The sequence below is a fragment of the Sander lucioperca genome, chromosome 12 (assembly GCF_008315115.2).
Source record: "Sander lucioperca isolate FBNREF2018 chromosome 12, SLUC_FBN_1.2, whole genome shotgun sequence".
In the NCBI taxonomy this organism is placed as follows: domain Eukaryota; kingdom Metazoa; phylum Chordata; class Actinopteri; order Perciformes; family Percidae; genus Sander; species Sander lucioperca.
The window spans coordinates 6136355-6159942 of NC_050184.1; the positions used below are offsets into that span (position 1 = coordinate 6136355).

Genomic DNA, 23588 nt, shown 5'->3' on the forward strand with positions numbered 1-23588 from the left:
CATATTTTTATTTTGGTCAAACTACTTTTTTCTGCTCATCCTGACTTTTAGAGTAATGCATTGCTAAGTAACACTTAACATGGCATTGTTACATTTTCAGTACTGACATCAGTTAGTGAACTTGTGAAACGTGTTACTTTGGTTTTAGATAGAAATTCAACAGATGAGAGACAAATGAACACTGGGATAACATACACAGAACGATTAGACAAAGAAAGCAGTCATTTAAAAATGGCAGAAAACACCAAGTGATTAAAAACGTATATTACCTTAACTTTTTTTATAATGCGAGAGGTTGATTTTTTTGGTCCATCAATGTTTTTTCCATTTAGATTGACTTGACTAACTAAAAAGTGACTTGTACTGTCTAGTTCTAGCTTTTATCAGATAATAATTTAATCACATTATGATTAAGACAAAGTAATTAGTAATTTACAACTTCATAACTATGGTTGCAATAACTAATAATATAAGTTTATTCAATATAGAGCCTTTTATAAAACAAAGTGCTTCACAAGAGTAAAATTGTTCAAATTAATTAATAATTGTCTCAGCCCAGGACTTATTGTAAACAAACCACTGTTACTGCTGCTGGAACCATCTTGTGCATCACAACCTGTACATACCTGACAGAGGGCCTTTAGAGCGACAAAAATAAAAGCTTGCATAAATAGCCTGTAGGTTTAGTTTTTTTTTTTTTGTATTACATATATACTGCGTTGTAAAGGGGGCATTTTTTTATGTGACAGTGTGACAGATTTTTACTTAAAGGTCAGCCATATTTTAGTCAGTAGACTACCTGTACCAATCTTCTCTTCCCATGATTTTCTCTTCTTCTTCTTTAGTTGCGTTCTTCGTTCTCCACCTCTCTTAGGCCCTGTTTACTCGATGACGCTCGCGGGTGAAAATGAAAAAATATTTTATCGGATGTGCCTTTCGTTCATACGGTGACGGCGTTTTTGGGGCTTAAAAACGCGAAAAAGTGAAACCGCCCTCCAGAGTGGAAATCTTAAAAACGCTCTACCGTCGCGTTACCGTAGGGTAAAAATGCAAAAGTCTGAAGACAGCGGTGTGGAGAGAGACGAGAAAAAGGCATCCAGGTAGTCTGTTGTTATGGAGTAGGCTACAGAAATTATAGGCTCCTGTTATCTAAAAGATTTTCAATGTAATGGCTCAATATTTAAATGATTTCGACAATGTGGATAAGGTTGTTATAGTTCGATGACCATATGTAGGCTATTCATTTGAGCCAGAGTAGGCTACAACGTTGCAGATGAAGAGAGAGAGCGAGTGGCAGCGGCCAGCGGGCAGAGGAGGGTCTGCTTCAGCCTCCTCTGCCCGCTGCCTCTCGCGCTCAAGCAGCGGCTGAAGGGCTGCGAGGCTCAGGATATTGGTAGTGCTCCCATGGGTGCTGTGCTGTGGCTTATCACGGTCGACTGCCCCTCCTCGTCTTTCCAGACAAGCTTTTGTTGTTTGCTTCGAAATGTTTTGGTTTCGCGAAGGTTCTACGTAGGCGCGCGGCCTTGGTGGTGTTGTGTGGCAGTGCCACCTAGCCGCCTGGCATGCATACTACATCGAATTTCACACACTTTTGCGTCACCATATGCATGCAGATTTCCCCCCCACAACTCTTGTCTAAACGCAGAATAAAAAGTGAGAATGCAACGCCACTTTTGCGTTTTCTCTTCAGATCGTTTCCGTCTAAACATAGCCTTAGTTTCTCTCTTCCTGCTAAAAAAGACAGAAAATGACAAACAGTGGAACAATGTTACTGTGTGTGCAGTCACACACGTTAGAGGTGGCGCATCCTCTCCTCGGCGTGAATAGAAGTGCCTCTCTCCCCATCTCCATCACCCACCCCCATTCCTCCTCCATCCTCCCCTCCCTCTTTCAGCTGCATCGGCCTGTAAGCCAATCAATGGCAGGGCTTTCAGGGCCGGCGGAGGCCCCGGCGCACGGAGGGGGGATCAATAAGTTATTAGCACCATTCTGTCAGCTGTAATGTGGAGATTGATCGGGGGGCTGCGGCTGGCGGCCCACCCCACGTCCCCGCCTGTCACTCCCCCCCTTCTCTCCACACAGCCCCCCCTCCCCGGCCTGATAAAGATGACAGATTAACGGAGTAAGAGAGGAATTAAGGAGTCTGGCTGTCTGAGCTGTCACCACGCTCCATGGGCTGGAGAGTGGAAAGGAAGAGGACTAAAGTTTGAGGGAGGAGAGGAAATCAGAGAGTAAGAAAGAAAGAGGAACGCCTGACGGTTGGTTTGCCCTGGTGGTGTCACATGAAGAGAAGTGGTTTACGTCCTGCTGTTTCCTCTTTTTCTATCTGTCCCTCTGTTTTCATCCCTCTTTTCTCTCAGTGGGAGGAACAGCAGACAAGGAGGAGGTTTACTAGCAAGGAGGAGCTGAGGCAGAGGCTACAATATTGGGTGGTCGGAAAAAAAAGTTTGTTGACCAGGAATGGAATAAACAGAGCTATAGCAGAGCAACTAATGCTATTTGCACCTTATTATTGCACTCTTTTGACAGGTAAATCACAGTCAACTCCTGACTCCATAACCACTGAACCACTGAAGTTAACCACTTCAGGAATATTAAGGTGGTAGGGAAATGCTCGGGGTAGCAACCTTGACTGTAAGCAGTGTTAGTGGGAGTAAAAGGGTTAGCATAGACGCTAGCAGAGCTCAGGGTTTGGCATTAAAAGGGAGCGCCGGTGCTCTAAGAAGCCCCATTTAATTGGCTTTAAAAGCTTTCCGCCCTCAAATCTCTGGCCCTCGGGCACTCGCTCAGTAGACGCAGTGTCTTGAGTGAGGTTGGCTCAAGACACGACTCGTGTGTGTTTGATCATGAGAGGCTCTTGGTGTGTGTGTGTGTGTGTGTGTTTTGATAGAAGAGGGGGTTTAACTAATGGGGGTGCTCTCTGTCTTTGTTAATATTCCACTAATAGGATAGATGGAAACCTTTTTGTGTGTTTCTTCTTTTTTTTAAAGAACCAGTGAAAGAAATATACTGAACATGCTATGAAAATGAAAAGAATAACAGAATGACATATCACAAAGGAAATGACAAAAAAAGTAGAAATTGTGAAAGAGATTGCGTGTGTGTGTGCATGCACTTGTCCATTAAGGCCCCCCCCCACACACACACACACACACACACACACACACACACACACACACACACACACACACACACACACACACACCCACACCGTCTTCTAAAGATGGTATAGTGGATCTCCTCAGGACCTGAGAGGCAACATCAAACACTGGATCATTAGTGAACCTCCCCCCTCACCCTCTTTCGTTTGCTCGCTCGCCCTCTCATCAACATCAGGGCTCCTTCAGGAGCCCAACAAAATCCTCTGAGTCCTGTCTTAATGTTTTTCTGTCTCTTTCCCCTCCTTGTCTGTGTCTCGTTAAAGAGAAGAAAGAACATAAGTTTGGTTGATAGGTTAAGGGTTAAAGGTCAGCCTCCACTACAGCTTCGCTCCTCTATTGATGGCTGTCTGCCCGTTGCTAAGGTAACAATAATATCAGAGGTGGACACATGACAGAAATCGCTAAATGTTGTTTGTGAGAAAGAGAAAGGAGGAAAGCAGTTGCTTTTGTGGCTTGGCTGTCTGTGTAGAGGAAGAAACAGAGTCAGAGAAAAGGAGCAGTGCATGAGATAGAAGTAGAAAGAGAGAGAGAGATAGAGCTATGACAAACAGCTTTTTCCTTCCTGCCGGCACTGCATGCGATGTGCTCTGCATCCCCTCTCTCTCTGATTAGGCCCGTATTGATTTGAGGTGTGTTTGAGGGGGGTGGGGGTGAGGCGATTGGGCGGGAAGGAACACAGGGATGAGAGGGGAGGAGAGGAGGAGGAGGCAGTAGGGGGTGCTGTAATTGTACACTAGATGCTCCTCTTTGGTGGCAGGGGAGGAGGTAGGGGGGGAGAACAGGGAGGAAGAGACGAGGGAGGGTGTTAATAGGAGGAGGTTTCAAACACACCTAGAGGAGAAAGAGAAGGAAGCAGATGGAGAAATTAGACAAGAAGATCAGAAGTGCGATATATGAGGGGAGGACAACAACCAGAGAGAAGGGAGTAAAACTAAAAGTAAAGACATGATAAAGACATAATGTAAGCTGAGTCGGATTTCCCAAGCAGCTGAGAGGCTCTCATGCACTTTAGTTCAGTCAGAGGCTTTTGTGCCAACATCTGGAAAAAGAGAAGAAAGAAAAGAAAAGAGAGAGGAAGAACAGTGAAAACACTTGAGAACAGACAGTTGGAAAGAGACGTTGGAGGAGACACAGAAAGACAGAACCCTCCTCCCTCCTCTTTCAAATAGACACACACACACACACACACACACACACACACACACACACACACACACACACACACACACACACACACACACACACACACGAATGAGCCGGGCAGATCTGTCAGTCACGGCGTTGCAGGCCACCTCTCATATCTGACAGAACAGGCACATCTCCAGACGCCCGTGGCTCGCTTCACTCGCTCTGTTTCTCTCTTTTTCTCCACCTATCACTTTGTTTTTCTCTTTGGCTCCTTTTCACACTCTCTTCTAACTCTGCATTTCCGAAGCAGCCGCCATGTATACAGGTAGGCATAGAGCAGAGCTGCAATATCAAGCTTTTACTTCGTTCTTTTTACTGATGGCTCTTTCTCTTATTGTGTGTTTACAGATGACCTTCTAGGCAAGAGAAGAAGCTTCTCTCCCAACAGCAGCAGCGAGTGTCCCTCTGACAAGAAGCCTCGTAGCGTATCCCCCAAAGGTAAGACCACGTAGAGTATTTGTGTGTTGTGATGTTACAGATGTGCTTGGACGTGCATTTTCTATAAGGAAACAAGTGAAAATTGTAGGAAGAAGACAGGATGGCTGAGTGTTAAAGTGATTGAGAAAGGATGGAAGCTGCAGAGTGAAGAAGAGGGAGACACGGGACGCATGTACACTGCCTTGCACGCACACACACACACACACACACACACACACACACACACACCACACACACACACACACACACACACACACACACACACACACACACACACACACACACACACACACACACACAGAGTGTCTCAGTATGTCACATACTTAAAGACACATTTCCATTCCTCTCTCTTACACACTTACAGTTGCATACACACGCACGCACACACGTCAGGGAAAGTAAAATTTCCAAAACAGTATTTTCTCACATACATTTAATGGTATGGAATAGGGGTGTTATGATTCTCCACGATTCAATTTGACTTTCGATTTTGAGGTCACGATTCGACTTTCGATTCAAACATTTCTTTTCAGCAGTGATGGCAATGCCACAATAGGAGCCACAGATGGCAGAAGGGTTCTTTATATCAACAGTTTGAGTTTTTCAAAATGAACAAGGTGCAAGGGAAAGCACTATTAGTTTACCGAGTTGCAATTGAATGCACCATGAAGTACCATCGGAGCCCACATGCTTTCGTTCGTTCGTTGTTTGTTTACATAACTCACTCATGAGGAAGGCAAAATGTTGCCACACCGGTGACTTCAGGGAAGCAGGAGGATTTTCCAGTTCTATTTCTCCGATATCTCCGACTCCGGCAGTGGCCATGGTGTCTGGAAAAGAGCAGCTGCAGGATACTGGTAAGCTTAAGTTACCCTGTGTCTTTAGCTGCATGCTACAAGCCGGTAAACTACGCTGTGACGTGCGCAAGTAGGTGGGGGTGGAGGGAAAAAAAGCGCGACTGGGGGAAATCGTCGATCCTGCTTCTTTTGATAGTCAAAATCGAAAGCTTATTTTGATAAATTTTTTATTTAAAATCAAAATCATGACACATCTAGTAAGGAACCATGAAGACAGTTTTAGTTTTACCTGTTGATGTTTGTCTCTGAGATTCTGCTGCTACCCCAATAAAATGGATGTTTTGAGCACCATAAAAGGAGAATTTGTGGTGCTCAAAACATTGAGAAATGACATTTAAAAAACTTGATTTGAACAGTTTTCAGTGGGACTACATCTGCCGTAGAAAGTAGTCCCAAAGCAAACTGACCCTTAACAGGAAGACAGAACATTGGTGGTTATTTCTGATTTCCTCCAAAAGCAGCACATACAGTAATATAATATGTAAATGATATAATAGCTTAAATAATAGCCCCTGTATATTGAATCATATGGTTTTTGCAGCTGATTCCTAATATACACACTTTGTTACCTTTTCATCTGCTCTCTATATGACATGAAAACAACATAAATAATGGATCTTAAGAAGGCAAACGTTGGCAATACAATGCCCTTCTGTAATGCTGCAATCCGGTCGGCGTCCTCTATTATTCATATCTCCCTCATGTGGCGTGAAACCAGGCGCCCGGCATGGAGGCAGCACAGCCACCGGGCCTGTCCCTCTGGGCTCCTGATGAAGACTTCCTGACTGATGCATTATACAGCAGGCCAAACCGCAAAACCAAGGGCAGCTCACCACACATCCAGCCTCATCTCTTGGAGACACCTGAACAACATGCATATACTGTACACACACGCCAGGAGCACGTGTAAGCCAAACAACATCATCAGCACACATATAGTGGCACAAATAGCTCTGATTATTTGACAACACCAGGCTGAGCGTTGACCTTTGCCCTCTGGGTGACCTTTCACTTACAGCAGCCCTGCCTGGAGCCTCTTCCTCTGTGTAGAGAGGCAATCATTCCTGGCCATTATAGTCTTACTTAGACACAACCGTGTGTGTGTGTGTGCACGTCTTGCATATATTCTTTCCTTGCTGTATATTTGCATAAGGGAGACAGTTATAGAAGAAGTGCATTTAAGCCATTTCAAAACTGAATCTGATCCTGTGTCTTAACCTTAAGCTCTGTACACACTCAAACCCTGACTCTGCACCTGTATGTGTGTTTCTATGCATATCTTCTTGCCTCCTAGTTTGGCGACAGACATTATCCTTTAATGACTAATGCAGGTGGAGAAATAGCTTGAGTGAGAGAGACAAAGAGGGTAGCGTAGGGATGGAGCTGGAGAGATTGGATGCCGCTGTGTAAATGATGTCTGTTTTTCTTTCTGTTACAAAGTCGGCACCCCCTACTGTGTTTAGAGTGCGAGAAAACTTCAGACAGTTGCGCGTGCACGCATACACACAAACACACAAACACATACACTTGAGGTGGATTAGCTGGAGCTTGGCAGTGGAGACAGAGATGCTTGCTTGCATGCTTGCTCCCCCACCACCCGCACCTCCAACCCACCTCAGCGCCACTCCTGCTCGCCTGCCCGGGGCCAGGCTCAGGTTTCAATAAGAAGGAGGGTGGTAAAAATAACCCCTGCTTTCCTCTGCTTCTCCCTCCTCATCATCCTCTTTCTCCCTCCTCTATCTAACTCCCAAACCAACTCCCCATATCCCCCACCACCCTTACCTTAGATCATGTTACTATTGACAGAGAGAGGGAGGAGGGAGGTCAGAGAGAGAGATTAAGTGTGGGGACTGACAGCTGGATAGATATCATACACCATAGCATCTTCACAACACCTTAAACACAGCACAGCAGTTCTACATGCACATACACACATAATGGAAGAAGCTGAGCCCTTTTTTGTAGTCTGCATTAAAAAAGTGAAAATACAGTACAATAAACCGCCCCATATTTAACCGTATCACCCTACAGTATGCAAACGTCACTGCATGGTTACTGCTGTTCTTTCTGTCAGAGAAATAGTGAGTTGGTGCTAGTGTCGGACTCAGACCATTAACAATGCATGGCTGTATGTGAGGTTTCCAGTCCTTCAGTACTGTCATCCTAATGAATAATCTGTGTACAAGCATGTTTTCTGGCTAATATTTAAGGAAGCATTCCCTTTAGAGAGTGCCATAATCATCAAAAAAATGCAAGATAGAAAGTGCATGAATTATATCTGGGTAATCTTTTGCTCTGTGTTTTTTACAATGGCAATGTGTCAGGATTGCATTTTGTGATATTTTTTATTTTTTTTAAATGCACAAGAATTAGTTTTTATCCTAAAACTACACCTATATTATAATCCAAAATTAAAAAAAAAAAAAAAATACATTCCTTCCCTCCAAATTGTCAAATACCTCCGAGTGCTCAGAATTACTCAAATGAAATGTTGGTGTTTAAGCATAGACACTGTTCAGAAAGTATTGTGTATTGGGTATTCAACTACAAACTTTCCAAATGTGTGACCTCTGGCTGCTGTTTGAATCTGCGTAGTAAATTTGATGCATTGAGTATGAGCTTGAGGCAAATTCCTCACAATCATGACTGACATGGAGATAAATGTAGACGTGGATGAACACATAATTATTTAATCATATGCTGAGAAGATAGTTCAATGTACAACATTGAGGTAATAGCTTCATAGAGGTTCAGAGCCTGCTGTTTCAAGTTAGTATTTATCCCCTGATGAGTTTGATATTGACAGTCATTGATTGGTCATAATATAAGTGTCTCCTCTCTTCAGAGAACTCCCAGAGCCCGGTGGTGGAGGCAGGTGGCAGCCACGGCCACATGAGCCCTGAGGAGCACTACAGGCGCATGATGTCAGCGCTCAGCGAGCAAGGGTCCTATGAGGATCAGCAGCAACGGCTCTACCAGCTGGCGAGCAGCATGGGTCTGCCCGGCCACGGTCAGTCCACAGGCTCTGTATTTGTAGGTGTGTGTACGGTTATCATTCTCACACTAAAGTTATCTTGTTATTACTGTACATCCCTCAGTGCACGGTTGATTTTTAAATTCAGAATATAATTGACTTTTTCTTTTAGTTTTTTTTTTTTTAGTTCAGTAGTTTGAAGTTACTTGAGATTTACTTCAAACTAAAAGAGTTTCGTTTGGAAGCACTTCACCAGCTTCTATAAAAAACACCTCTTCCGTCACCTGTGACCAAGTCACTGCGATCCAGTGCTACTTTGTAACCCCTGAGTGTAGCACTGTGTTCAAGGTACCATGTTAAGGTGTGCCACACTCCTGCCATTGTTAAACCCCAGCCATGGAGACGACTGACATTTCTATTTGCGATGCTTGCCCACCCCGTGTCAAAGTGTCACTCAGGGTGATTTCTGACCACCATGGCTCTCCGTTAACAACACCCACAAGGCTTTGCATGCATCAACACTGCGATTGATCCAGGAGCTCTTATTGGCTGCCTGCCAACCCTGTAAATCTCCCAACACCCTGGAAACCACCAGTGTGTCCCAGTTTTTCTCAGTTTCTACAGTCACATAAAAGTTACTGGTTTCAACTTGAGAGAAATGTAGTTTGATAGAGGGGAAAATGAAAAAAGTTGCCTCCTTTGGATTTTATAAGTTGGCTTTATATTCATTTCACTGTTTTACCCTTTTCTCACATTTTTGTAAAGAATGTAACATTAGGTCCTACCAGTCATTATAAGCTCTTTCACAGTAGCATAAATCCAATCGATGCCCTGGTAGTTTGAGTTACTTTTATTTTTATTTGATTAGTAATGATTTTTAATTGCTGGCTGCAAATGTAGGGGGTGAAGCCTATAAACACTTTAATTGCCTTTTCCCCGTGTCTTAGAGGAGTTAGAGGCAAGATGCAGTGCATTGTGGGGGTTTTATGGCCCAGGGTGCAGTCTGATCGCTGGCTTCCTTTCCCAGAAACCTTGCTGGTATGAAACAGACGCTCTGGCGCAATACAGACACACTCGCTCCCTTTCTTCACTTCCACATTCCAAACTGTTTGATAGTTTCCACACTGTCCTTTATTCTGCACACATGCATTCCTCCTCCAAGCTACACTTAAAAGTTTTCTATGTGCATAAGAAGAAGAGAAAGAGGTAAGGAGAAACCAGGAATACAGTACAAAAAAAAACTAAAGAGAAAAATGTTCAAAGGAAATGAGGGAGGGACAGAGGCGAGGGAAGAGTGATTAAATAACTTCCCCCAGAGCAAGAAGGGAAAAAAACCCATACATACAAGTTTATGGTTTATTAATGATGATCAGGTCACACACTTAAATACAACTACCATTTAAAACACAACTTCATGGTAAGATTTCCTCTTAGCGACGTATGTGTTTACATTCCCTGTTGTGTTTGTGTGTGTAAGATCCTCTAAGCGGCAGCCTTGCCAATGCTTGCCAATGCTCCCCGACAGCCAAGCCTTTGGTGTTACTAATATTCCTTTTCTTCCACACCTGGCAACTTCCTCCGTCTATCCACCGACTGCCTACAAGTTTATGTAGAAAACTTATTAAAACACTACCTTCACATCCTCTCTTTCTCCAATTAACAGTCAGAGCTTGAAACTGACACTCTCAGACACAAACCGTATAGGAGGTGGGACAGAGGGACGGCTGTTTTGTCTCTTGAGAGGCTGACGTGAATCACTTCAGCGAGAGCCCCTTGACATTGACCTGGTCTTTGATGGGGCCCCTGTGACCCCCTCTTCCATCCCCCTCGGGCCCCCCACCACCACCACCACCACCATCTCTCCTACACATCTCCATCTCAAGCACTGCTTTTATACTCTCTCCCCTCCTCCTCCTTTTCCATACCCCCACCTCCAACTTTCCCTTTAGCCTTGGTCCCCGCAGAGGATCCTTTCATGTGTTTGAAGTGCTGGGCACAGAAAATTAAAGTGTGTACGTGAAAGAGGCAGGGGTGAGGAGGAACTCTGTGTGAATGTGTGTATGAATGTGTAGGTGCAAGGTGTTGTTTGAGAGGTCCTCTCTGGACCTGATGGGCAAAAGAAGAGTAGGGAAGGGGAGTGGGGGGCTAAAATAGGGGTGGAGGGGTGGCAGTGTTGTAGAAATAGCCAGGAGTACTTTCCCTCCCTCTTCATATGATGAAAGGTGAGGGAGAGAGAAAAGGAAAAAAAAGAAGTGGGGGTAGATATCCAGATGAAAGTGAAGGGAGGGGTGGGATGGAAGAGGCGTGCTTCTGTTTTGTCCACTGCAGTTTAATCTGATTTGAAACATGAAACTGCACACATCATCTCTTCATCATCATCATCATCATCATCATCATCATCATCATCATCATCCCAAAGAGACTGAAAACTCCAGCATGTGATTGGTCAAAGTACAGACGGTTCAAGACAGTCAGTGCGACAAAATTGCCTCATATATACTGCTTGCTAAGCCTATGATACAGGCTAAATACCTCTTTCTGAAAAGATGCTTAATTTTCTGGGGTATGGTGCGCTTTAGCGGATGGATGTCAGCTTTTGTGTACCTGCCAGTCCGCCAAATCCATCACGAGGCCGGCCAAGCTGCATCAGTGCAGCGCTCCTCTGCATTCTCACACCAAGAAAACCCTGGCTTAACTGAGGGGATTTAGGCCCAACACCAGGAATGATGGTGGGGAGAAAAATGGGATGGCACAAAAGAGGGATAAGCGGGATGGGTCCGAGTGGTAAACTGGGACCTCCTGAAATAACTCCTGCAGAGAAGGTGTGTGTGTGTGTGTGTGTGTGTGTGTGTGTGTGTGTGTGTGTGTGTGTGTGTGCGCGCGCGTGTGCATGCGTGTGTCCTTAATTAGGACTCTTAATTTGCAGATGATGGGACTCTCCCCTTGTGTTCCAGTAGCTGCAACACCAAGATTTTTAGAGGGGGAAATTGTGAATCTGAGTACCTACTCTGCACGCACGCACGCACACACACACACACACACACACACACACACACACACACACACACACACACACACACACACACACACACACACACACACACACACACAGAAGGGTAGAGCCCCAGGTGACCCTGGTCTTCTCAGTTCACATGAAAGAGAATTAGAGAGATCGGGGGAGAGAGAGAGAAAGAGCAAAATATGGACCCAGGGTTTGAGTGAAGCTTTACAAACATGCACGGGATAAAAAGAGAATGGTATAAGAAGAGAAATGGAGAATTTGAATTTCCACTGTTTTATATAGCTTGTATTGTTTGGGTTTAAAGGGGCACCCGACTGACTGTACATCAAAGTCAGGGCCCTAGCTACCATTGAAGACTTGCATCAAATCTACACTAAATATCTTTGACTGAAATAAAATAAACATAGTTTAGTATGCTTTACCACAATTACATACCTAGCAGTGTAAAAAAGTAATTGTGATAGAATTTAATATTTTAAAATGAAAGAAAATATAATTGAATGGTGAAATAAATTCATAAAGTGTAAGATTTTAAAAAAATCCCTCACAGTTTGGTTTGTGGCTTAGGTCAGTGGGGTTCAGCTGGTGGAATTTGGACTCATAACCTCAGTATTTTTCTGGCTTTGAGCCTGGTTAAAGTCAATTTAATAATCACAGTATTACTCAGTCTGTGGTTGTAGAAAGTACAAAGCTTGCGTTATAAACTGGGCAGGTAGAGTTAAAAAGACATTGGTGTTTACAAGGCAGGGAGAGTAGCGAAAGACGCTGTTCAGTTGCATTATGGGAATTGTAGGTTACAGTGTTTTAAGAGCTCAACTAATTAAGGTCTGCTGCCCAAAGTTAGGGTTTCTTACATTTTGGCTGCAATATAGTCAGTATATCTTGGGCTCTGCAGCATTGATCTCCCATTCTTTTTTTAAATCTCTCCCTCGGAAGTCCCCAAACTTTATGGAAGTGAAATACTAAATCGCTACAACTGACCCAGTCATACAAAATAATTGGTGAGGTGGGATTGTGACCACAGAAAACTCATAGAGGTCAACTCTTCCACCCTGTCATCCCTGAACTACTGTATGTACTGCACAACAGACTGTGTGTGTGTGTGTGTGTGTGTGTGTGTGTGTGTGTGTGTGTGTGTGTGTTTGTGCGTGCGCTCTGGGGCTCCAGTTCCCTCTGATCCCTCCCTTATCTCTCACAACCCCCCCCCCCACCCCCCTTATCCACACACACACACACCCCCTTGTCTGCCGCCAGCCGAGTCCCCTGCGGCCTGGCGCAGCAAACAGATCGATACACCGGAGCTAGGCCGCATTAATATCTGTCGCTTCGACCCCCCCGCCCGGCGCCCGCTCAACTGCTTCAGCACACACACACACACACACACACACAGTCAGGCACGCACATGCAAGCACCTAAATCACACAGACACACACAAACACACGTCACACCCGTACCGGCGGCGGAAATGGCCCCTAGCTCCCGAGGGATCTGTCTAATTAAAAAAGAGGGGGAGGAGGGGAGGCGGAGAAGAGCGGAGAGAGAGAGAGAGATAGATTGAGGCAGAGAGAGGGGGAAGAGTGAGAGCAGCATGGATTTTTCTCTCATTAGAAGCCATGTCTCCTGGTGTGGCCTGGCCTGGCTGATAATGATGAGGCCTTTTCTCCTATGAGAGCGAGAGAGAACCGTTGCTGGGAGAGGGATAGAGGGAATGAGCGAAGAAAAAGATGGAATGAGGCGAGTGGTAGAGGGCGGAAGGTGGAGAGAGGGGGCAAGCAGAGATAGAGGGAGAAGGCGTGATGTTGGCGGAGGTGGGGAGGGGTAAATAAAGTATCGTATCTATCGTACAAAAAAGACTGGTCATTATTTGTTTTGAAAACATCACACCATCATTTCTCATCCTGTCTTTCTAGCCTTTCTATTTTTTCCACTTCCACCTCTTTATTTCCTCACATTTGCTTGAAACTGGTCAGCTCAATTCCAAAGCGTGACAGATGGACTTAGCACTATGTGCTAATTTCATACACCCCTGCCAAAATGTTGTTTTTGTTTATCCTTGTTCAGTGTGTGTACGTTTATGTGCTCATAAGTGTCTGAATGTGTATATGGATGTAAAATGGGGATTAAACAAGGCATAACAATCATTTCCAGTATTAATGAAAAAAAAATACTTATTGGATGTTTTTATGAGCTACCTGTATACTTAGCCCTTACATCCTTCACGACAGGACAACAAACAACTTTTTAAACTATGCTTCACTTCTGCTATTTTGCCTGAAAACTTGTAATGTTCACGCTTACAGCTAATAAGCAACACTTAATATAAGCCATCAACTACAAGCTGGTGAAATGTAAAGTCAGTAGGATTTTCTGTTTAAAAATACAAAGTGCAAAGCTGAGTTTCCATTAATATCTTACTGTGAGCAGCTCAATACTAAATTTGTTTTTATCCTCCCCTCTCTGTCTCCCCTTCAATTCTTGCCTCTCCTCTGCTTTTTTCTTCTCTTCTTTCCTCAACTTAATCCTTCATCATCTTTATCATGTCAACTTGCATCTTCCCATCTCTCTCTCTCTGCTGTGCTTTCTCTGTTTTGTCTCTTCTCTCCTTATTCAGACTTGCTGCGTGCTCGCCAGGAGGCGTTGGCTGCAGCGGTTAGGAATCCAGCGGCCTTAGAAGCTCACCTGCCTTCTGCGGGCAGCTCCTCTTCATCCAGCCAGAGACGCAAGCAGGGTCTGCCGCAGCACCGGGACGCACATTACACTGACAGGTTAGAAACGGATGCAAACACACACTCACTTGCAACCAAAATCTCTACGTCAGACCGGCCACAGCTAGCTATAGAAATGGCAACCCTGCCCTGGCTTGAAATACCAGCATTATTAATCATTCATCATTAATGAAGCCCAACACCCACATCCTATACACACATACGGCATAAGAGGCCCCAGTTGATGTGAGCACATGTAAATGTGGAAATTACAATGCAACAATGTTCAGATTTAAAAAAAAAAAAAAAAAAAAAGCTTGTCAGTGGGAGAAACTGTAGGAGTTAATAACCTGCCAGTTTGCATCACCAGACCACTGCACTTTTCTTCCCATTCTTCCACCCATTCCTATCTTCCTCAGCAGGATTTGATCTCATATTTAGCTTTTTCAGTGTGCTGTAGTACACGCCTGTGTGTGTGTGTGTGTGTGTGTGTGTGTGTGTGTGTGTGTGTGTGTAAGATACATGGTTAAACTAAGGATCCAATAACCTCTTGGCTACCACTGTGGAGCTGCACGCCTGCATCCCCGGCTCTTCCTCCCTCCTCTCCCCCCAGCGCTGGCCCCTGCGCCTCCCAAACAAAGCCGGGGGCAGCGGGAGTGGGCGGGTAATTGCTTGTCGATTATTTATGTGGCACAGGGAGAGGCGGGGGATCGATAATGGGCCGGCGGTGCGGCAGCAGGGGAGGGGAGGGTGTGTGTTTGTGTCTGTGTGTGTGTGTGTGTTTGTGTGTGTGAGAGAGACAGAGAAGGGGGTGGAATGGGGTTGTGGTGGGGATATAAGCAGGAAGCAGAGCGGCCAGGCGCTGTGTGGTGCAGCTCTGGGAGGCTGTGGGGGTGTATATATAGTGTGTGTGTGTGTGTGTGTGTGTGTGTGTGTGTGTTCTTGTTTAACTATATTCGTGGGGTCCAAAAACCGGGAATACAGTATACTTGTGTGGTCCGGACAGCTTTGTGGGGCCAAAATGCTGGACCCCACAACTTTAAAGGGCTGTTTGAGGGTTAAGACTTGGTTTTAGGATTAGGGTTAGAATTAGCAGTCCCTCCAGAAAAACGTGATTATGTGATCGCATAATTCAATGCATAATCAGCCAAAGTCCGCATATTTATGCGGGGGCTGCATTCTTTCAAATACGCTGCACTTTCGCCGCATAAATTGCCGATTTCCGTGCAAAATATGCGGGGCTTGCATTATTTCATAATCCCTGCATTTTCGTTGCAAAAAAGTCACATATATCTTAGCAGAAAGTTGAAAAATGTTTACTTCACACAAAAGCATCCATTTTCCCCTGTTGCCATGGGAACATTATGAAGTGACGTAATTACGCGACGTGAACATCATTGAAAAGCTGCAAACCCCGCGATGAAGCCATGATGAAACTGCAATTTTTGCAAGTTCCCGCAATTTCATCGCATAAAATTGCATAAATATCCCGCATATTCCATCACATTTTTAAGAAAACGTGCCGCATAATCAAGGATTTTTTTTCACAAAAAAACTCATTTTTCTGGAAGGACTGAATTAGGTTATGGTTAGGGTTAGGGTAAGGGTTAAGTTTAGGCATTTAGTTAGGGTAAGGGGCTAGGGAATGCATTATGTCAATGACGGGTCCCCACAAAGATAGTGCCATGCACTATGTTTGTGTGTGTGTGTGTGTGTGTGTGTGTGTGTGTGTGTGTTCAGGCGAAGAGGGGGGGCTGATTGTTTGTGTGTGTTTGTTCCATTTTTCAAGCTGGCGGTCTGCATGCGCGCTCATCTATGCGGATTGAATTCGGGTTTGTTTGTGTGAATGTCTGCTAATTTGTGTGTGTGTGTGTGTGTGAGAGGCCAGTAATGCAGTGTGAATATAGTCAGTGAGCCGCGGCTGTTCTCTGACAGCCCATAGAGTAATTAGCCACACAGGACCGGGGACAGTCACCCTCCCTCTCTCCCTCCCTCCCTTTTCCATCCATCCATCCATCTCTACTCACTCCGTCCCCCTCTACCTCCCACTGCCTCCTCTTTAACCCCTTAACTCTCAGTATGTTTTTGAGTGAATAAAAAAGAGGGTTTAATAAGGAAAATGTGTTGAAGTGCCCTTTCCAACTTGTACGATTATCCAAATGAGAGAATGTAAGAATTGAAACGGACAAGGAGTGATGCAAAACCTGTATGATGTTTTACCTGTACATACTGTTCTCATGTGCACATTCACTATAGGGCCAAAAGTATGTGGATACATAACTTTGTGTACTTTTGGCATTGGGATGTTTTATATTTTGGGCTACGCCCCCTACTTCCTATTAATGGAAATCGTAATGCATCATCATTAAACGTATATTCTTTAGACAATAGTGTGCTTTGTGGCAACAGTTGGGGAAGACCCCCCCCCCACGTTTCAACATGACAATGCCCCATAAAGAAATGTATTTCTCAGTTTGGTGTGTTAGAACTTAAATGGCCTGTATATGTAGGTGTATATCTGTCCAACACCTTTGGGATGAACTGAATTGCAGAATTTATGCCAGGCTTTATCACCCAACATCAGAGCCTGACCTCACTAATGCTCTTGTGGCTGAATGGGAGCAAAACCTTGCAGCCAGGTTCCAAAATCTTGTGGAAAACCTTCCCATATAGCAGCATATTAATGCGCATATGTGTGGAATGAGATGTTCAACAATCTCATGTGGGTGTAATGTCCACATACTTTTGGCTATGTAGTGTACATGTGTGTCTAAAGGCCAGACTGTACCCACCCCCCATAAAACATACAGAACCTGCTAAAAAAGAGAGTGAGAAAATTAAAATCGAGATAATTGTCTAGTTAAAGAAAATAAAACTGAGATAGAATGAAAAGCCGAGGCTGAGAATGTAATTGATGGAAGCTCTCCCCCTCGCTAACTCTATTCGTGGCTCACCTTTCCATCGACCCCTCATCATTGATTATCTGGGGCCCATTAGGGTCCATTGTTAAAAACAAATCATTAGGGCTGCTCGATGGGCTTAGAGCCTGGCGCTCCATTTGTCTGGCCTTAAATGGCACTAAGCTCACCAAGCATCTGCAAGGCAAATACGGGAGGTATGGAGAAAAGTAAAGAGAAGGGGGGGGGGAAGAGAGAGAGAGAGAGAGAGGAAGTGGAAAACATTGGAGCTTAAAATGGGGATGAAGAGAGGGGAGCGAAACAGAAGAGAGGAGATGGCGAGAGGACGAAGTGACGGAGAGAGGGAGAGAGTGAGATAAGGGGAAGGAGGGAGGGAGGGAGGGAGAGAGAGAGCGAGAGAGAACGAGCGTGAAGGGAGCCTCATCCATTTTAATGAGCTTCCTGTGTAAATGTGTTCCTGCGGAGAAGGAGCCGAAGGCGGCCGCGCAGCGCTCCTAATCCCCCCACGCTCCCGTCATTAAGGGCAGCCCTGTCACACACACACACCCCTACACGCACACCCGGACACACATACACACTGCCTGGGCTGCTGCGGGACAGGACCGCTGTCGCCACTCTGACAGGTCGTCACACACCAGTGAATTCCCCAGGAGCCCCTGGCCTCACTGCAGGCAGAGAGAGAGAAAGAAAGGGGGGGAGGCAGGGATATAGTTTTGCGTATAGGTTTTGATTATGAGCCCACCTTGCATTTGTGAATCTGCCTAGTTTCAGTCTCATGCAACAACTAGTGTGTTTGAGTTTTTGTCTTGTCTTTTTACAGCATGTTAGTGGTTTGCCAACAAAATGCACAGATAGGGCAAAAAGAAAACCACTCACACAGACAGACATGTACACACACACACACACACACACACACACACACACACACACACACACACACACACACACACACACACACACGGAGCCCAAGAGCAAAACGACTAATGTTTGCCACTCCTCCCTTAAAATTGCCTCCTATAAAAGGAGGAAGAGAGGGAGAGATGGAGGAAGGGAGTAGAGGGGAGTGTCAGACACACTCTTTCTCCCCTTCTCTCTCTCTCTCTCTCCGTCTCTCTCACTCCCCGTGATTAGACCTAATTATGGTGGCGCAGACGCCTGGCAGCCCCAGTCATGCAGCTTTAATTGACCGTTATTCATCTGCGGGCTAACGCTAGGCAAGGGTAGGCGGTGCAAGGAAAGAGAAGAAAGGGAGGGAGTATCAGAAAGGGGGGTGGGGGGTGATGGGAGTTTGGCATGCGGGAGCCATAGCGGGGGTGGATGGGAGTTTTGCGGGCGCCTTAGCCTAGTGGAACTGTGCGTCGCAAGGCTAATTGCTAGCCCCGAGGGATTAGGCCAGGTGATTACACACTGGGCGGTGTAATTACATAAGCAGCGGCTAGCGGGGCCCCGGCTCACGGCTCTAGGGTCACGCGCCGTAGCCCTCAACCAAGATTAATTGGAGCTGCCACTGGAGTGCGAGGCACCGCCGGAGAGAGCGGTTATACGATTAGCATTAACATTTCAGCGGCGGAGGCGATCGATGAATGATTTCCCCCCTCCCTCCCCCCAACACACCACCATCCTCTCAGTACCGGCTCCAACCCCCCATCTCATCTCCCCACTTTTGTATGCGTGCCCTCCCTTCTTGCAGTTCCTCCCTCCCTCTCCTTTTCCCTCACCATTTAGTGAGGCGGGAGACATGCAGGCGCTAGCGAATTTGAACACAGTTGCAAAACAATATTTGCGGTTGCATGCGTCCCAGTGTTGGTTTTGATTTTGTTTTTTTCCTTAACTTGTTTCCCATGTATGCTTTTGTGCGGCGGCAGTCACACACAGCTGAGCTCTGATTGGTGTGATAGCAGCAGCTCAGGAAGAGAGAAACGAGGCACAGGAGAGGAAAGAGGAGAGGTGTGGGTAGCTAGGGACTGAGCTCAGGAAAGGCCTTGGAAACAGCTGTGGTTTGAGACACCGAGCGGGCATAGAGCATCATAATCCATACTTTGACACTTTCAGAGGGTCAAGGTGCAGATGCCTCACTCCTCTGACAGCTTTTTATCTGCTTCCTCAAAACCATGCCCCTGTACTTGTGTGCACAGATGTACAGATGTGCCTGAAACTGAGAGAAAAACGGAGAAAAAGATAGAATGAGAGCAAGGAGTACAGTGAAAAACGAAGTGGGAGAGAAACTGTAAGAAATACAAAGAGGCAAGACAAGGCTGCGGTGAAGAGACAGGATGAGATGGAGTGATGAAGAGGGGGAGAGAAAAATACATAGTGAGAGGCGAAAGGAATAAAGGTGGAAGACAAGAAAGGAGTTAACAAGACAGATTTTCAGAGGTCATAAAGAAGTAGAGAGAACAGAAAAAATATGGTTAAGACAGAACAAGAGACAGAGAGAGAGGGAGAAAGGTGAGAGGCGCCTCAAGGAGGACAAAAGACGAAGCCAATAATGGAGAGGCCTTTTCAGAAGCAGAGGTTGCAGGACGATCCATCTTTTCACTGGTTTGAATGCAGCCTAGAGAGTGAGAGGGAGAGAGGGAGGGAAATGGAGAGGAGGGCGTAAAAAAGGGAGAGAAGAGAGGAGGGATGAGTGTTAATTAGAAGGTCCTTCAGCCCATGGCCCCGGTCAAGATGCAGGGGCCGCCCCAGCTGTCGGAGCATGACACACTGGTATTGTGCATTCAGCCCTCATTATGTGTGTGGGTCTAGAGTTGTGTGTACGTGTTTCTGTGTATGTATCATGTGTGTATGTGTGAGGCGGCAGAGGAAGGGAAGGCTGCAGTCCAGGGTACAGCAATGGCCAGCGGCGCTTGCTGCGGCGTGACAAGACTGATGAGGCACTGGGGTGACACAGGGGCCTCTGGAGCTCCACTGATAAAAATACACCGCATACATTGGTGTGGCAGCATGCACACACGCACAAAGAAAAGAGTTGAGACATACTTAAAAATATTCTTTTAACGTAGAGAAACATACAGTATACATCTCTCCATACTGAATACTTTGGTCATTTTAAAGCATCCAGTGTGAAATCCGAACTGAATTTGAGTTGTCATTTTCACATTTGTGTCCACAGAGAACTGTCCCACCCTCCACCCCTACTGTCCCCTCCAACTGCCCCTCACATCGCCTTAGGACATCACCTGCGGCCTCCTTTCCTGGGCATGCCCTCTGCTCTTTGCCAGGCCCCTGGTGAGTCATAAATCATGCTAAGGCTAAATAGATACTAATGCACAGTACCAATGCAGATGCATAGCATGTATACTTGTAAACAAATACATATTTTTTTATATTTGCACCGATATGAAGGTAATACGCCCATTTGCTGTGATATAATCACAACATACCACGGCCTGTCGTGAGCTATTGCTTAAACAATAAATTCAAAAAAATAGTCCCTCCTGTGCTGGCCGCCGAGGCGGTTGCTATGGAACATAGCCGCTAGCATATTTATTTTTTCATCACAGGCAAGCGTTATATTAATTACATATTTAACAGTTTTTTACATTCATTTATATGTTGATGTTTATTGTGCAACCACTGAAAAACTGTCCAGCATCAGTGGGATGACTTTGAAAACTGCTTGTAGGCTTGCATTTCTTGTTAGGCATAGGTTGCTTGAAGTGGTAAGGATGTTGCTCCACTTTCTCCAGTCACCGAGTTTTGGTCGCCAATAGCTCTGGAGAGAGGTTTCGCACTTGTGGCCACTTATGGCCATAATCTGTCTTGTTTTAAGACCCGCATTAGATGGTGAAATATCATGGTGCCGCGGAGGCAGTGATTAGTGTATTTCTGGGTTCTTGCTTGCTTGCAAATTCTGGGCAACATTCTTGCAAGATGATTGACGCCCATTGGCTATATAGACTATAGATGTTTTAATAACTATAGTATCCTAATCTTAGCCACAAAGTATGCACTAGGTCACTTACCAAACATCGTCGGCATAGCGGTTCACTTTTTCACGTGTTCAAGGGTAGGTGGGAGAGATATTTCTCTTATGACACTGTCTTAAGGTCTAAAACTAAACCTTTTTCTGCACACCAGTCTTCAAAGCACTTGACAGTCCATTTTATTTGCTTAACGGTGTTCAGTTCATTTTGGTTTTTCTCCAGTTGGTGAACCTCCTCTTTACATAGCTTTGCATGTCATTTAGCAGGTGAATTTTTTTCTAGAGATGGGCAGTCCTCAATCCACTCTTCCATTGTCAGGCCACCCAGGAGATTGAAGTTCACCTTAAATATTTCCATTTTGTAGCATCCTTTAGGCCTACTAGCTAACTTTGTTAGGCTACTTTGTATCAGTTTTTTTCCCGACACGCAGTAATACTTGTTGTGCAAAGGAATTCGAATTATAGCCGTTATGTGGTTGTCATGGCTATGAACCAATCAGATTACTTGATTTGAGCTACCCGTTTTATAATTTCAAATTTTATAACAGCACAATAATTGCAGGATATAAAGTAACTTGCAGTGAACAGTCAAGTAAAATATTTTTTTTGCAGAGTACCTTTTGGTAACCTTTTAACATCTTTTCTCATCGATTTGCATTTTGGGAGCTTGCATGTCACTTTGACTTTATACATTTTTGCTTATATGTATGCATTTTCTTGCGGTTTTTATCACAGGTTATGGTTTCCTCCAACCAGCTCAAGCAGAGCTCTTTGCTCGACAACAGGAGATGCTAAGGAAGCAGAATCTGGCCAGGTGTGTGTGTTGTAATGTTACAGTATGTAACAGTGTAATCATGGCAGCCATGTGTAATAGTAAATAATGACAGCTAAAAAAAAGTTTTGTTGTGTGGGTTTATTGTAACATCAATAAAGTAGAAGTAGTAGTATTTTTTTGAAGACATGTTAAACATTTGGCCTGCACATTGAAGTCCCTGTATGTTTCACTGCCTTAGACTTGAGATGTCAGCAGAGCTGCTGAGACAGAAGGAGTTGGAAAGTCTCCACCAGCGACAACAGCAGCAGCGTCTTCTGGGCTCCGACACTTTGGGAGCTCTGCCTTCCGGCCTGCCCCCCGACCATCCAGCCCTGCGGAGCCTCCACGACATCCCAGAGGGCCATCCGCTCCGTGAGGAACTGGCCCGCCGCTCAAATGCAATGCTAGTGCTTCGCCATGGGGCTGCCACACCCCTCTTAACCCTCAACCACCACCAGCATCAACAACCAGGGCCACCGTCCACACCCAAAGAAACCCAGGCACAGAGATCCACCGCTGGGCCAGATGCTGAATCCAGGAAGGCCCCCCGCAGGGCCCCCCAGACACCGCTCCATGCTGGGGATCCCACAGGAGGAAGAGAGGACAGAGGAAGGGAGGGAGACAGAGAGGTGCAGGATGAGGAGATGAAGGACTCTGACAGTGAGACAGAGATGTGTGAGGAGAGGCAGGACAGTGTCGGGGTCAAATCCAGCAGTAAACCCAGGGACAGGGAGAGCGATGGGGGTAAAGAGACTGGCAGCAAGAGAGTGTGTAACAGTGCCAAGGAGACTGGAGAGAGCTCCGGCAGGCTGAGCGCTGCTTGTAGTTCAGCAGGTACAGAGTCACCCAGTCGCCACCTGTTCACCCCTGGACTGGGCAAGGCTGATGTCAAGTACCACCTCCCACCTGGGTTCATGCCACCATTGCCTGCTCTTCACACCCAGTCACTGCCCATTGGATTCCCCTACGCCAACCCCTACTTTCACACGGGTAAGAGACTCAGTCACACACACACAAACGCACATACATAATACACACAGCCGACATGTGAAACCTATTAGCGTCACTCTTTGTGTGCGTGTCTCCAGTGTGGAGACCTCTCCCCGTTAGGGGCCCTTCCTCTGACCCCAGTGTGACCCTTGTGCACACCACCAGCAGCACAGCCACGTGGGCAGAAAGGAGGGAGTGGTTTGTTCACATAAATAAGAAAACTACCAAAAACTAACTAATCCTATCATTGTACAAATTCCCACCATGAGCAGCTTAACTACTGTATAGCAGATTGAAATCCAGTCAGTAGAGCTGAACTATTTGTTGATTTATCCATAAATCTCAACAGTTATTCCACAAGAACTGATTATCAATTAATAGTTATTGATGGTTTATGAAACAAAAGTACCAAACATTCACTGGTACCACCTTCTCAATGTGAGGATTTACAGCTTCTTTTTTTTTTTTTTTTTTTTTAAATATCACAAAAATTCGCTAAAAATTGATTGAAGAAATTCTGATTGCCATTTTTCACTGTTTTCTAACATTTTATACACTAAACTCCTGACTGTCATTTATTTCTTAAATTAAAG

General features: G+C 45.3%; 1 protein-coding gene across 5 annotated transcripts in view; it reads left to right on the forward strand.

Moving 5' to 3' along the window:
* The window catches only part of samd11 (sterile alpha motif domain containing 11), a 53906-nt gene that overhangs the window by 25951 nt on the left and 4367 nt on the right, over positions 1-23588 (forward strand). For 3 of the 5 annotated variants that reach the window (XM_036008442.1, XM_031286861.2, XM_031286859.2), the window contains exons 5-10: positions 4698-4787; positions 8490-8681; positions 14252-14405; positions 20379-20494; positions 21927-22005; positions 22205-22995. In XM_036008442.1, the coding sequence (XP_035864335.1) occupies positions 4698-4787; positions 8490-8681; positions 14252-14405; positions 20379-20494; positions 21927-22005; positions 22205-22995 (1422 nt within the window). The remainder of the gene's footprint in view (positions 1-4697; positions 4788-8489; positions 8682-14251; positions 14406-20378; positions 20495-21926; positions 22006-22204; positions 22996-23588) is intronic. The other 2 variants (XM_036008443.1, XM_031286860.2) reach the window with 1 other exon arrangement.